This window comes from Gopherus flavomarginatus, chromosome 10 (assembly GCF_025201925.1).
Source record: "Gopherus flavomarginatus isolate rGopFla2 chromosome 10, rGopFla2.mat.asm, whole genome shotgun sequence".
In the NCBI taxonomy this organism is placed as follows: Eukaryota; Metazoa; Chordata; order Testudines; family Testudinidae; genus Gopherus; species Gopherus flavomarginatus.
The window spans coordinates 15,237,024-15,252,311 of record NC_066626.1 but is presented as its reverse complement, the minus strand read 5'-3'; the positions used below and the strand labels follow the sequence as shown (position 1 = coordinate 15,252,311).

Sequence of the window (15,288 nt, the reverse complement as noted above, 5' to 3'; positions counted from 1 at the left end):
CCCAGCAGAGGGCATGCCAATAAATTATTCTGTATACTTAAAACATAAATATATGTTTATACGATCTTAAACCCATATTTACACAATACACACTAAAAGCTCTGAAGAAATCATAATATATGACCATGTCAACGGTCATGCATTATGAGAATTATTTTCAATTTTCATAAAAACAAAATGCCTAATTATACCCCACAGATTTTAATAGACTATTATGATCATCTAATCTAACCTCCTGTGTAACGCAGGCCATAACTTCAGATTAGACTGAAGCATATGTTTTAGAAAAACACCTCATCTTGATTTAAAGATTTCAAGTGACAGAACAACCACATTTCCCTTTAGGAAGTTGTTCCAATGGCTAATTACCCACACTGTGCACCTTATATCCAGTTTGATTTGTCTATCTTCAGCTCCTAGCTATCAGATCACATTATGACTTTGTTTGCTAGGTTAAAGAGTCCTCTCCTATTCCAGGCACTTACAGACCAGATCAAGTCATCTCCTGGATAGCTAAGTAAATGGAGTCTCTTACTTCTCTCACTATCAGGCAGGTTTTCTAGACCACAAACTGTCCTTGAAGCTCTTCTCTGAAGCTTTTCCAGTTTCTCCAACATCCTTTTAGAAGTCTTGACACCAGAACTGGACACCATATTCCAGTAATGGGCTCACCACTGCTAAAGAGAGAGGAAGCCTCATCTCCTCACTCCTCAGTGGTCTCCTGCTCATATATCCAAGGATCATGGTAGCCTTCTTAGCCACAGCATTGCTTTGGGAGCTCACATTTAGTTGATTACTCACCGTGACTTCTATGCCCTTTTCAGAGTCAGTGTTTTCCAGTATAATTTCCATCCTCCCCCAAAGTGTGGCCTACAATCTTTGTTCCTACACGTATGATCTTGCATTGGCTGTATTAACACACCTGGGCCCTACTGAAGTCAATGAGATTTTGCCAAAAGGGATCAGGATTTCACCAAAGCTGTTTATATAACTTTTACTTCTGGGTCAGTGCAGAGTTTGAACTCGGGATCTCTTGCACCTCCAGTGACAGTCACAGCTCTAAGCCAACAACCCACTTTATCAAAGAAAAGGGACTCTCCATTCCTTGGTCTAGTTATCCCTCCTGTGTGAAAAGGGGCTTTAGTCAGCCACTTTCGCAGCAGCATCCCCCTTTTTCTTGGGCATCACAGAACTATTCATGGGGCAAGATTCAAGCATGGGGAGCAGGCTGACCATGGAGAAAAGTGTGCTGAGCCAGGAGAGAAATGTGCATCATCTCCTACTGACCTCAGAGGAGGTCTGTAATTACATCTCCATAGCCCTTGCATGCATTAGAATCATCGAAACATAGGGCTGGAAGGGACCTCAAGGTCATCTAGTGTAGCCCCATGAACGGAGGCAGGACCAAGTAAACCTAAACCATCGCTGACAGGTGTTTGTCCAGTCTGGTCTTTAAAAACCTCCAGTGATGGTGATTCCACAACCTCCCTTGGAAGCTTATTGCAAAGTTTAACAATTCTTATAGTTAGAAATTTTTTTCTACTTAACCTAAATCTCCCTTGCTGCAGATTAAGTCCATTATTTCTTGTCCTTCCTTCAGTAGACAGAGAACAATTGATCACCATCCTCTTTATAATAGTCCTTTACATATTTGAAGATTATCAGATTCCCCTCAGTCTTAGTGTCTCAAAATTCAACAAGCCCAGGTTGTTGGTTTTTTAACCTTTCTTTGTACATCAGGTTTTCTAAATCTTCTCTCATTTTTTATTGCTGTCCTCTGCACTCCCTCCAATTTGTCCCCATCTTTCTTAAACTGTGGTGTCCAGGACTGGACACAGTACTGCAGCTGAAGCCTCACCAGTGCCAAACAGAGCAACACTATTACCTCCTATGTCTTACACATGACAATGTTAATACACCCCACAATGGTATCTGCCTTTTTTGCAATTGCATCATATTGTTGACTAGTATTCAATTTTTTCCACTATAATTAGTCTTGGCAGAATTTGATTTCAATACTTTTATAACTTCTATGGATAATGTCAATGTTTTAAAAAAATGCTTAAAAACATTGATTTAAATGTTCACAGTTGCACAAAAGCATGGGAATGGAGCAGACAGATCATAATTATGTAATGACTATAGACGTTGAGATTCAAAAAGTTAAAGCTTTATAACCATTAAAACATGTGATGTTGACAGTTTATATCAAAATATACAAAGTGAGTATCCTCAAATCACACTCTTGTATGTTCTCAAGCAGCATTTGCCTCACTTTGCCACTCTGCGAATTTCTACTATTGACTCTCTCTGATGAAATCTGTATTTACCAATAAAAATCTAATCCCTCCAAACTTAACTATGATCTCCAGGTCATTTTCTGCCAGTTATTCCTCATTTTGTAGCTCTGTAGTTCTTTGTACTTGTCCTTATTGAATTTCATCTTGTTGATTTCAGACCAACTTTCCAAATTGTCAAGGTCACTTTGAATTCTAATCCTGTCCTCCAAGGTGCTTGCAACTCCTTCCAGCTTGGTGTCATCCACAAATTTTGTAAGCATGCTCTCCACTCTATTAGCCAAGTCATTAATGAAAATATTGACTAGTACTGGACTTAGAACTGACCCTGGTGGGAACCTACTAGATACACTCTCTCAGTCTGACAGCGAACTACTCTTTGAGTAAGATCTTTCAGCCAGTTGCGCACCCACCTTAGAGCATTTTCATCTAAATCACATTTCCCTAGTTTGCTTATGAGACTGCCATGTGGAACTGCGTCAAAACGCCTGACTAAAAATCAAGATAGATTCTGTCTACAGCTTGCCCCCATCCACTAGGCCAGTAACCCTGTCCAAGAAGGAAATTAGGGGCATCTCAATTTAAAAGGAGGGCCTGCTGCCACCTGCAGATGCCCAGAGCAGCAAGAAACCAATGGAACTGGCTGTCTGAAAAAGCAGTTTTCTGATGTGTAGAATACAGAGGTATCAGTATTTGCAGCTGGAAGTTAGCTGTAGATATTTACATGCTTTCTAATGGTAACCATCTTCCAATAAAGCTTTTTATATAAGAATGGCTGTCTCACGTGTGTGTGTGTTGCACATTAATTCACAAGTACATCGTAAACAGATTTTCTGTGGTTTGATTTCCTAGTATTTTTAACGGAGCAGCTGAATATTTTACAATTTCTACCTTCCCCTATAAACCAATGAGCATCAAACCACAGAAAAAGCATTTAGATTAAGTGAAGGGTCTGGTTAATTCCCCACAGTAACAAGAAAATTAAAGCCACTTTTAAGAAGAACTCAGGATTCTTAAATGGCTTGAGGACAAATTCAACCCTGGTGTAAGCCAGTGCAGTGTTATTGATTTCAGTGGAGCTGTTTACACTTACAGCCGACTTGAATTTGCCCTTACAACCTTAACTTGTGACTTATATCATTCTTTAATACAGACAAGGAAGAGAGTCAAGGAATAGCTGTCTGAATTGTTAATGCCGAATTGGATTTTGCTTACTTGCACGCATTTAAGCCAAGACCCGCAATATTATGTCGTAGCCTTATGTGCTTTATTACAAATGCAGCTCTCAGCACTGCATACAGTGCACATGATCACATTCTGCCCTCTTTTAAAACCAGACAGCCCCGGTTCTGTCTGTTGGGTTCTGCAGGGATAATTAAGAGTAGAATCTGGCCCTCTGTATAAACAACTCTCTGTTGATTTCAGGGATGCAGAGTATAAATACCTGTTTCACTGTTGCTCTGCAGCTCTCATCTACCACAAGAATATCTGCCCCAGGCCCAGAGCCACCTCTGTGCCAGATCTGCCGCAGCCATTCACAACACAGGGTAAATTTGGGGGCAGGCTGCATGAGGAAAGGGGCCTGACCCGGGGTCTTGTTACATCAGAAATTCTGCATTCCTGCAACTGCCCACCAGGGCCATTGCAATGGGAATGTAAGTTGACTGTCTTACCCTGTGCCCGAGACAAAACTGCCCCCACCAGCGCACAAAGGGAAGCAGCATAGTCTGCCTGCCTTCTAATCCCCACACCAGTCTCGGTCTGGCCCTAGATGCCCAATCCTGGGGTCAGAACTCCAGCTGACACATCAGTGGAGTTTTACCTGAGTAAGGCCGGCAAAACTTTGGGTTAGCCTGCAGCTGGAGAACATAATGGGAAACTGTTCCTCTGACACTGAACAAGTGAGCTGCAGCAAGAGAATATATTGCCCACTGACTGGATTTCACTTTCTCAGGACCTGCCTCCATCGACCCCAACCGGATGCTGAAATTTCTAGTTAATATTTATTTTATAAATCTTTTCAAAGGCATGTGGGGCTCAACTCCCAAATATCCATTGCATTGCAACAAAGAAGCCAAGCATAAAAGACAGCGGCTGGAGATGAGGCACGATGCAGCTTTCAAAAGAGGGCCCATCTGACGTGACCCAGAGAAGAGCTCTGACTTGAGCCTAATGACGACGCGACACATCAGACTGAATAGGCTCATCGGGAAGACGACAGTGGAAAAATATTTTAAGTACAATTCATTTCACAGAGCAACTGGACACTTCATAGCACAATAGTTAATTTTGCTGCAATTATTTAACACTTCTGCAGTACTGAAGATCAGAAAAAGGAGTCTATGTATTGGCAATTTGCTAACTGAGCAAGGACTGACCTGTTTCCAAGTAATAGCACAAGGTATTTTGATCATGGGACCCAATTTAAACTACAAAGACTATGCACTGCCAATAGTATACAAACAAACACGGGGTGTACACGCTAGCTTGTTTTTTTTTTTAAAAAACTTCCCAGCCAAGGGAAGCAAGATAATGAAATTAACAGTTCTTGCTATTTCCCTCACCCATACGAGTGAAGGTGTAGGCATCTCAATGGCCTGCTCAAAATAAAGAAAATATTTAGGGCCTGATCCAAAGCCCATTGAAATCAGTCTGAGCTGCCCCCCTTCCTTTTCCCCTCCCCATCAGCCCTCACTACTTACAAACCAAAGCACACCTGTACAACCTGACATGCTAATTCAGAGGGTGCCAAGCAGAATGTGTCAATCATGGCTCAATAAGTGCTTAGAATTAAAACCCTTCCTTCCTTCCACTCCTAATTAAAAACATTTTTCTTCTTGTGTGGCGTGGGGAGTAAAGCATTTTATCCAAGAGAGATGTGAGGCTTGCTGGAAGTCGAGATTTGGCCTTGGGAGTCAGCACTTTGAGGATATACAAGTGACCCTGGATCAATGCATTTTTATTTTCTCTCAGGAATAAATATAGGCAAGGGAATGGCTTTGTGACTGGTCGGCCGGCCAGCCATATCTGATTTATCAGAAAGGAGGAATAGAAAGTGACTCAAGGAGCTCCAGCAGCGCCAAAGTGGAAGGTTGCTAGGGAAGAAAGAGCAAGGAAGCAAAAGAAGTGAGAAAGAAAAGTAGTATGAAATAGAAAAAATATATATAAATATAAAGGGAGGGGAGGATACTATGCAGGAAGAAGAAAAGAATGACGAGAAGAAGAAAATCAGAAGGAATAATAAATCTGCTCTCTACTAAGAATAAGGGCTTGTGAAATAAGAAATAAAATAATTCATTTACTGGTATTAACCAATCAAAAACATGGCAAGGGAAAATCTAAGAGAGAAACAAAATAAAAAAAATCAAATAAAATCTAATAGGATAGTCAAACTGTTAAAGAAATGACCATGTGCAGAAAAAGCAGCATTTAACTAAAACCAAAATATGAATATAAAAGGGTACATCATTATGAAAGCAACAGAAAACATTTCAGTTCTTTTCCAACATAGCTCTGATCTCAGTTACGTAAAAACAGGAACACAGACCAAGTCAAGAATGTGTGAATGCGCCAGTCACTGGTCAAACTTCTTCATCTCTACATTATTTAAAACAAAAAGGAAATGTGAACGATTTTACACTCTTTTTAATGTTTAACTTAAAGCAACTGACCCCTAGAAAATATATCCAACAAAAAATCACATTACATTGCTATCATTAGGTCAGTATACATATAATATTTGTCAAGAGATCTAAGCAGCATTATTCTGTCCAGGGATTCCAAACAACTTTAAAAACTGAGCAAGCGTTTGATTCCTAACTTCCTGAACACATGAGAACTTCAAGCACCATGAAAGGAGTGGAAGGAAATTTTACACAATGCATTTTTCATAAACATGTAGTTACAATGAAGGGAAATGTACATTTAGGTTTTTGTTTTAAACTTTCAATATCATTAGCCAGTTTATTGTACATGTAAATAGGAATCCAACTATGTAGGTTCACTTGGCAATATTTGGAAACACCTTAAAAATATAAGGGGAAACCTTACTTATGTGTCTCAGGAATAGACCTAAGTTAAACAGTGTAACACATTGTTTACGGACCTGGAATTACTGTTTGCATTTGTCCAGGAGGCAACCTAGGTGTGTTTGTGTTTCCCTTCAGCAAATCACGCATGCACAACAATGCAAGTTATTTCACAGGAATTGTTCTGCTGCAGGATATAACAAAATGATACTCTAATGGACTGTCCCTGGGGATGTCATAGGACATCTCTTTCAAATATCTTGAAGGACTGCATCTGTGGGTCAACCAGTAATTTTAAAGGAAACAATTACAACTCTTTCTTCAGGTTTCTTTGAAGAGAGATAGAACTACAAGCCCTAATGATTTGTACTGGGGGGGAGGGTGTCAATATTTCTATTCTATTCACATAGACCAGTAAATAAGGTGCATTCCTTCTGCTTCTTAAGAAATTAGCATTTCAAAAATATGCCACTTTCCCCTGAACTCCAAGCGTGTCTAATAATGCGAGAAGCAGATTGTCTCCCCTCGTTTCCTTAATTTGTTTCATCTAAAAGCAATTCACTCAACATCTTGTCGCCCTCTGGCAGCTTAGTTTACTTATCCGCACTTAATTTCTCATTTGGACCAAAACAAACTCCTCCAAACTGCTACTGACTGGGGGAAGCTCAATATGTAGGTACTCGGGAAGAATCCCTCCCGCACACAGAGAACAAACAACTTGCTTTTATGAGGTTGGCTCAAAATTAAAAGGGCTCTCTCTCCCTCCCTCTTCCATGCAGAATAGTTGCAATTTCGCAGAATCACGCGTCTTTCAACGAAAAGAAACACACCAAATAGCTTTCCTTTCTCCTCGTCGCCTGCCGGGCTCGCTTTGCGTTTTAAAAACTCGAGCCTGGCTTTTCGGATCACCCAGTATTGTGGAGCATACGCTCATCAAACCCTAAGCACGCCAATGGCTTCACTTGTGATTCTGACAATACAGAATACAGAGATGTCCTACATCGAGAGGAGAGCGGCAGAACTAATTAGGATTTCAATTCCTCATAGAGAAAAATCTGACAAGAGCTTTTACAGCGAGCGTAACCCCAACAGCCTGGTGAATGCCGAACTGCTGGGCAGCAACCCCTGAAGCAGAGGGAAAAACCCTGTAGGTTGCCTCACCGAAATTCCTATCCGCTCAGCCTACATGTCAGCCTCGGCTGCTCTGGAAGGGGTCAGCACGCACAAGCAGCCCCCGTGGAAGGGCAGCAGCAGGAAACCCCCCAAAGGTTGCATCCAGCAGGTACAACCCCTGAGCTAACTGATGTGTGCGGACAGCACGGTGCACAGAGAAAGTCGGGAGGAGCAGACAAGCCTGGGAGATGCACAGAGCGCCTGCATGCGAGGGTACAGACAGAGACCCATGGAGTACAACTGGACTGTGTTTAACTGGGGGGTGGAGGGCCTCCCTCGGTGCCCCCCCCCCGAGGATGTGTTTAAATCCGTGCGTTTTCCACTTGTTTGTGATGGGGGGGGGAGACATACTACAGGCAAGAAAGGCCTGAACTTGACACCCGAGTTCCTATGTTACACTAGTCCTGGGCTGGGGTGAGACTGTGCAAACGCCCCCCCCCCACCGCAGCGTTTTCCCATCTCGTCTTTGCAGAGCCCCCCCCCCCCCGAGTCCGCTCCGCAATCATCCAGTGGCTGCAACTTCGGAGTGCGGGGCTGCAGCTCCCCTCTCCTGCGAGGGCCTCGCAGCTGTCCTGCAGGGGGGAGAGCGGAGCAGCCCCCCCTCCGCTCAGGGGACCGGGAGCCAAGGGGAGTATAGGACGGGACCGCAGCCAGGAGCCGCCGCTGAAGGGCACTTCGGGAGCCCAGAGCCAGCAGCAGCATGTGGGGGGGGGGGTGAAGTTTGTGGCTAGCCCGTGTCGCCGCTCGGCTCTAAAGCAGGCAGCGAGGGCGCGAGCTATTAATGCAGAACTGGGGGGGTGTCCGGCTAGTAACGCTGCAGCTTTCGGGGGCTGCCTGCCAGCAGGGCAGATCCTCCTCCGCCCAAGCGCTGCAACCGAGCTCCTGCGCCGGGGAGCCGCTCGCCCCGCAGAGCGCCCCGCTGTGCCTGGCTAAGGCGGCCCCGCACGCAGGTGGGGAAGGGGAGCTCCCCCGACCCCCTGCTGGCGCAAGGAGAGACACCGGCATCAAACCCCAGCGCAACCCTCAGCCCCCGTCCTCGCTCCCCAGGTGGCGGAGGGCGACGCGCTCGGTGTCTCCCCTGCAGAACACACACAGAAGTAGCCAGATTGATACAGATACGTGCCACCTCTAGGCAAACAGGCACGGCCGGAGCCGAACGCTCGCTGCCCAAACCACAGGGAAATACCGCGGCACAGAACTAAACCCAAAAGGGGGAATCAAGGCAAAACCCCGGGGAAATAAAACCGGATCGGCTCCGGCTCCTCTCCCAACTTGCAATACAAACACAAGCCGTCTCCCTGCACGAAATGCACCATCCAAAACCCCAGGCGGCAGGTTTCCCAGCTGCCTCTGCTTCGCAAACCCACCTGCCTGAGCCGCGCCGGGCTGGAGGGTCCCGGAGATCACCAGGCAGCTGACCCAGCACACGAGTCGCTCTGCCAGCTTCATGGTTCGTTGAAAGGGCGGCCTCAACTCCTGGCAGCGATGTTACATGGTCCAAATGGCATCTCCCCTCGGCTGCGAGCGTGGACCCCGGAGCCCGGCTGTGGGGACGAGGAGCGAGACACGGCGCGTTTGCTCCCTCCAGTCCCGGCGTGGAGTGAGACGCTGATTCCCTACTTGGCAAATCTGTTTGCAACAAGTTGTTGCCCAGAAGTCGCCGGCTCCCTGCCTCTTAGTCCCAGTTTCTCTCCTTTTTCCCTTCCTCTCTCTTCTCTCCCCTTCTCCTGGCTTCACTTGGGGGGGGTATTTGGCTGCCCCCCTCTTCTCCTCCCACTTGTCCAGGGGCTGTAGTACTCCGATCTCAGAGCGTCAATTCCGTTTACTCCCTTTCCCCGGCTGCTACGCGGAGATTAACAAGACACCAAAAAAAAAAAAAAATACACAGAGGATCAGGGAGGTTGGAGCAACACACAGCAAGCCCCGCCTCCTCCTGTGCACAAACCCCGCCCCTTCTGTGGACAAGCCCCGCCCCTCCCCCCGCTTACACTGGCTCGCCTTGATCGCTGCGCCCCGAAAGGCGCTGCCCGGCTTGGGAACACCTGTCACGGGCGGAGGGCAGCAGCCAGGCCCGATCCCTGCCCGCAGGTTACCATGGAGCAATGCAAAGGCAGCCGCTGGCCGTAAACACAAGACTGTGCGGGCGAGAGACGCGCCTTTTAATGGCACGGTGTTTGATCAGCTGCGCGTTTAGCCCGCGGCAATCCAGCGCGGTCCAGTTGCTGGAGTTTTCTGTGGGTTGTTTCCTTCTTCCAGCTCTGTGCAATCGCGGCGGGCTTTGCTTTCCCGCCGTGCAATCAGCTGTTGCACCTGTGTGCTGGGGAAGGGGTTGTGGAGCAAACGCAAGCTTCCTTTTAAAGCAGGCTGAACCCTCATTTGTATTTGGGGGTTTCCCCCTATAAAGGGGGGTCGGGCTGCGAACCCAAATTGAACGCGCTTCTCATTAGGCGGCGCCTGCAATGAATCTCGCTCCAGCCCTTTCTGGCCTGAGGTCAGCCCTGTGGAAATAACGCAGCTTGTGGCAGGGATGGGGAGGACTTTTTCCAAATTCAACCCTTTGCGAGGAGTGTGTCCGCTTTAAAGCGTTTTTAGCGCAGCCGCGTGGCCTGCCGGGGCTGAGCAGCGGCTCCTGTTGCAAACTGAAAGGAAAAGTGAAGTGGTGGTGGCCCCTGATCTCACACACACCCGCTCTAAAATGAAGCAGAACTTTCTCCTCTGGGGCAGGGGTCAGCTGTGTCTACACCGAACTACTTACTCAGGCGACTGTTTGCTGATTCACTGACTAACTAGCCCAGTGGGGTGGCAGGTCCGCGAGGCTGCAGTTTGCTGATTTCCTTTTCAGGTGGTATAATTCAAGAGAAAATAAATGTCTGGCGCTCCTATGACTCAGTTCGACAGATGGGATTGCTCCAAAAATAATCCGAAGGGGTTTTTAATAAAGAAGCAAGGCAGGAACTATTCTGGATGGAGGAGCTGCTGCCAATTCAAGTAATCTAGAGTCTCTTTGCCCCTTAGGTTTATTACTGAGGGGAGCATTTAAAATGAGTTAGAAACTTGCTTGGAACGTGTAACCTTCTGTAATTTATGTAAGCTTTTGAGCCTGCTCTTCTGACTTCGGACAGCCCTTCCCACCCCCAAAAAACTTCTACTAGTCCTCCAACTACTGCCCCTTCCCTCAACTTCTGCAGTGACTCCCCTCAAACCACAGCTCTCCCATAAACCCTGGATTCATTTCTCTGCACATTTATAAAGACTCCAGCAGGTAGCTTTTTAGGCAACCTCCTTGCTGGGCCTTTTGCTCCCATGACCTAAAATCTTTAGTGGTTCAGGGCTGTGATCACCCAGTGCATTGTGCATGCCAGCAGACTTCAATGTACTGGTGACCCTGGCCTGGCCCTGTAATCTTCAGCACACAGATGACTGCTTGGGGAAGAGGCCTGAGCTCAGGCAATGCCAAGCACTTGCAGCAATCATTGACTTGAAGGGTAGGTGTGGGGGTGCAGAACTTACGCTTATCAGGCCAGTGGGGTGTTATGAGTTGGGAGGAAGGAGTGGACTCAGCCTACGCTGGGAATTGGAGAATGGGAGGGAGTAGGCTGTTGCTTCCTAACTATACCTGAGGAAAAGGTTGAAGTAGGTTGAACATTCAGGCAGATAAAGTAACTAACTATCTTTGTGAGCTGTCTTCAACAAAGCTTGTCAGCCAGCCAACAGAAGTCAGTCCAATAAAAGATATTACCTCACCCACCTGGCTCTCTAATATCCTGGGACCAATGCAGCTACCTACACTGCATACTTTCACCTAGCAGTCATTCTGAAGCTCCTTTCCTGACACATTTCCTTTCTCCCACTGTGGTTAGATGACCATTGATCACATGCTTATGTCACATTGGGTTATTCTAGTAACATGGTCTAGATGTACAAGTGTAGAAATAAGCAGCACTTATGCAGACATGTAAACCTGCAAGCAGCTACAGTTACCAACCACTGTCAGGAGAGTGGGCTAGATGGACCCTGGTCTGATCCAGCATGACAATTCCTAGCTTCCTATACCCCTGTGATGAGAGAAGTACAAGAACCTAAAACGGAACAGAACATCTATTTGGGGTGGATTATAGTTACCAACTCGCTCTAGCTCAGAAATGTATCCAGCAGAGCAAAACAGCAAATGCTAACATACCACTGTAAATTGTTTTGAGCAGTTCACTACATCTCTAATTAAAATCTGTCCGATTCCTCTTGCATCCATCCTAGGGAACACAGCCTGTTTTCTGGTGACTGTTCCTACCCAACAGAGAACAAAGCAGCCAACATTTAACAGTCCCTAAATCCAGACTCTTTGCAAACAAATTAACAGTACAGCAAGTGCATGGGTGTATGAAGGACATTGATGCCCATTCGGACAGAGTCCAATCCTGCTCAGTGATATTTTTCCGTTGACTTCAATAGGAACACGAACAGGTTCAATGTATCGTACGTCCAGTATTTCACAGACTTTGGTATCAATTTTTCTATACCGTGCATGAAAATGAGCAAGTGCTGAACATAATATCAGTATACGGACTCCACCATTCCCAGACAACTTTTTCAGGCTGTTACCCACATAGTTTAGGGCACCCCACCTTTTACCCTATGAGCCCTTAAGGCACGACCTGGTTAATTTAGGCACCCCCAACCGTTTGCTTCTATGGACTTGGGTTATAAGGCACCCAACCTTATCCGTCCACGACTCAGGGCAAAACCTGGTCAAATTAAATACCAGCTCTTATCCCTTTCCCTTGAGGCTTAGGGTTTTCTGGGTCCGCTGGATCTTTTTCCAGTGAAAATGTCTTACACAGCTGTGCTCTAAACCAATGGCTCTCAACCTTTCCAGACTACTGTACCCCTTTCAGGAGTCTGATTTGTCTTGCGCACTCCCAAGTTTCACCTCACTTAAAACCTACTTGCTTACAAAATCAGACATAAAAACACAGAAGTGTCACAGCACACTGTTACTGACAAACCGCTTATTTTCACCATCTAATTATAAAATATATTGTACTTACATTTCAGTGTATAGTAGGTGGAGCAGTATAAACAAGTCATTGTCAGTATGAAATTTTCATTTGTACTGATTTCGTCAGAGCTTTTTATGTAGCCTGTTGTAAAACTAGGCAAATATCTAGATGAGTTGATGTACCCCCTGGAAGACCTCTGGGTAACCCCAGGGGTACATGTACCCCGGCTGAGAATCACTGCTCTAAACATGTGTTTATTAGCAATTCACGGAATACATATACCAAGCAAAGCTATTATGCTTACTACTCCCATATACAGATGAATTTGACCCGGTGGCCAGTTGGGATTCACTTGTCTGGGGATCCAGTACCTTTACACGTCAGGGGGTATGATGCTTTGCAGCTTGTTTTTGCACGGCAATTCAGAGTTCATATTTAAAGAGCCTTGTTTTTTATTTACATTATATAGGTAAAATTAACTATTTTAAAAACAGTTATGAAACCTATTACATTGCTCAGTACCCCTAGGTAACAAAATGTAACCAATTACGTATTGGCACCTATAAGTTTTCCTGCTAAAGTCTTTTATATTTTACTGTTTATGGCCAAATTGTAGCTTATTTATGACTTTTTGTTTGTTTGTGTAGATGGTTAGCATAAATTCACTGGTCAAAGCTTATATTATTTACTACGATTTTGTTTGACTATGAGGTGGGTTAGGTCCCAGGCCTACAGACAGCTTGATGGTGAGGATGTAAAAGGAAATCTCTGTGTCTTGCCAAATGTTTGACATGTAGACTGTTGACAATTTATTATTCCCTCTCTGCGCTCAATTCAGATTGTGCTGCAGAAAATGGGAGCTGAGTTGGGTCCTGTAACAGCTAGAGAGAAGGGGAGAGGGTAATTTCTTCAGACTTCTTAATTTTACTTTTCTAAATGATCACTTTAGGATATGTTTAGTTGACAGCGGCACCAGATTAGGACTCATGAAACCTGGGTTCAGTTTTGTCTCTGGCACTGGCTTGCTGGGTGATCTTGGGCAAGTCATCTCACCATTTTGTGCCTTGGTTTCCCCGTCTGTAAAATGGGGATAATGATACTGACCTCCTTTGTAAAGTGCCTTGTGCTCTGAAGATATAAAGAGCTATATAAGAGCTAGGTGATACAGTGTCTGTAGCAGAGTGTCTTCTGCCCCATGTAGGGTTGCCAACTTTGGTTTGACATGTTCCTGGAGGTTTCATCACGTGCCAATCTTTCATTAAAGATTAATCTTTAATTCTGGAGACTCCAGGACAATCCTGGAGAACCCTAACCCCATTGCACCTAATACACCTTTTTAATGATGGTCAAGGATAACCTCTAGCCATCAGTCCAAAAGTATTCATCAGATCCTCCAAACATTATTTTCGATGTAAAAGGAAGCAGCACCTAACACGCATTCCACTGAAGGCTCATCTCCGCTGCAAAATGTTTGTCACTTAAACAGAATATTTTTCACTCAGGAATTCATTTAAAATAAACTCCAGTCACCCCCCACTCCTCCAAACGCCAATTTTTATTGCCTCTTTTCCAGTTAAGTTCCAGGCTCTTTCTTCTTTAAATTCCCAAAGTCAAGGCCATATTTCAAGTGGGATTACAGTTCTTTTTCCAAAGCATGAGAGTTTTAGCGGAAAAGAATGAACAGGAGTTTGCAGAAAAGGGACTGTAAAGAATGAGACTTCGTTGCACTTAGCACTGCATTTCACTGCCCTATGACAGTTCAGCATACATCAGTGGTGGCAAAGCAGCAATTATATCAACCAGCCAAGAGAAGGAGAATGGGAGGAGCTTTGTATTCAGAGACTGAAAAACAGTCTGGAAACTTAAGCTCACTAGATACCTTTTGTGCAGTGGATTTTCTTAAAAAGGTAACATGCAAAGTCTTTATCTTCTTGTTTGCAATTTTAAAGAAATGTAGCTTCATTTGTTCTAACTAGAGGGGAGGCCAAAAAGTTAGCCCATTTCCCTTAACAACTGAATTAACTGAAATGCTAATCTTCTCTCCTTGCAAGCTCTATAAAATGCATAATGCCCGCTTTCTGTTACACAAATAAAACCAAAAGTAGGCTGTAAAACTAAACTCTTTCAAATGTTAAAATAGATAATTTAGCACTATCTGCCTTTCAGTAAACAATGACTAATTTGCTGGTGGAAGCTGTAAGATTGGAAGGTGCAGATTCAGGGACGATAGCGAAGGTTCCTTCTTACATAACATTGGCTGTACATTAATCAGAAATGTTTGCTATGCAAATCTTGTCATGCAAAGCAATTATAGCTGTTCCCACACTGACCTCATGTTTATTTATTACACCAGCTCTTTATTTGAACCTTGTCTGGTCTCTCACCACAGCATATTAGCTATGTTGCTTCTAAAGGCACCCAGCTGAGAAATTTTAGATTTATCTATGCCATGTGTAAAACAGGACTGTTAGCTTCACACAGACTGCAATGCAGTGCTGAGAAACTCTAATGTTATTCCAACGTCTGTTCATGCAAAATAGTCTCACCCCAGGGTCTTTGTTAGGACAAAGGGGGCCTTCTAATAGGTAGGGGCCGTAACACCTTGTTTGGTCTGCGTCTGCAATATTAGTTGATGGTTAATGGAAACTGTCAGCTAGAGTTACCAGGCAGGACAAGTAGAATTAGATTTTTATAAACTGCTCAGTAAAAGTAAAAGTATAAACAATAATTTGCCCTTGATTAAGCTATGGCTCCTAGAACCAAAATTGCAAGACTCAGATTTAACTCCTGACC

General features: G+C 44.7%; 1 protein-coding gene across 6 annotated transcripts in view; it reads right to left on the bottom strand.

Annotated features, from left to right (window-relative positions):
- The window catches only part of ERBB4 (erb-b2 receptor tyrosine kinase 4), a 1,018,488-nt gene extending 1,009,151 nt beyond the window's left edge, over positions 1 to 9,337 (bottom strand). For all 6 annotated transcript variants that reach the window (XM_050916103.1, XM_050916105.1, XM_050916107.1 and 3 more), the window contains exon 1: positions 8,866 to 9,337. In XM_050916103.1, the coding sequence (XP_050772060.1) occupies positions 8,866 to 8,947 (82 nt within the window). In that variant the 5' untranslated portion in view covers positions 8,948 to 9,337. The remainder of the gene's footprint in view (positions 1 to 8,865) is intronic.
- Positions 9,338 to 15,288: the final 5,951 nt, after the last annotated feature.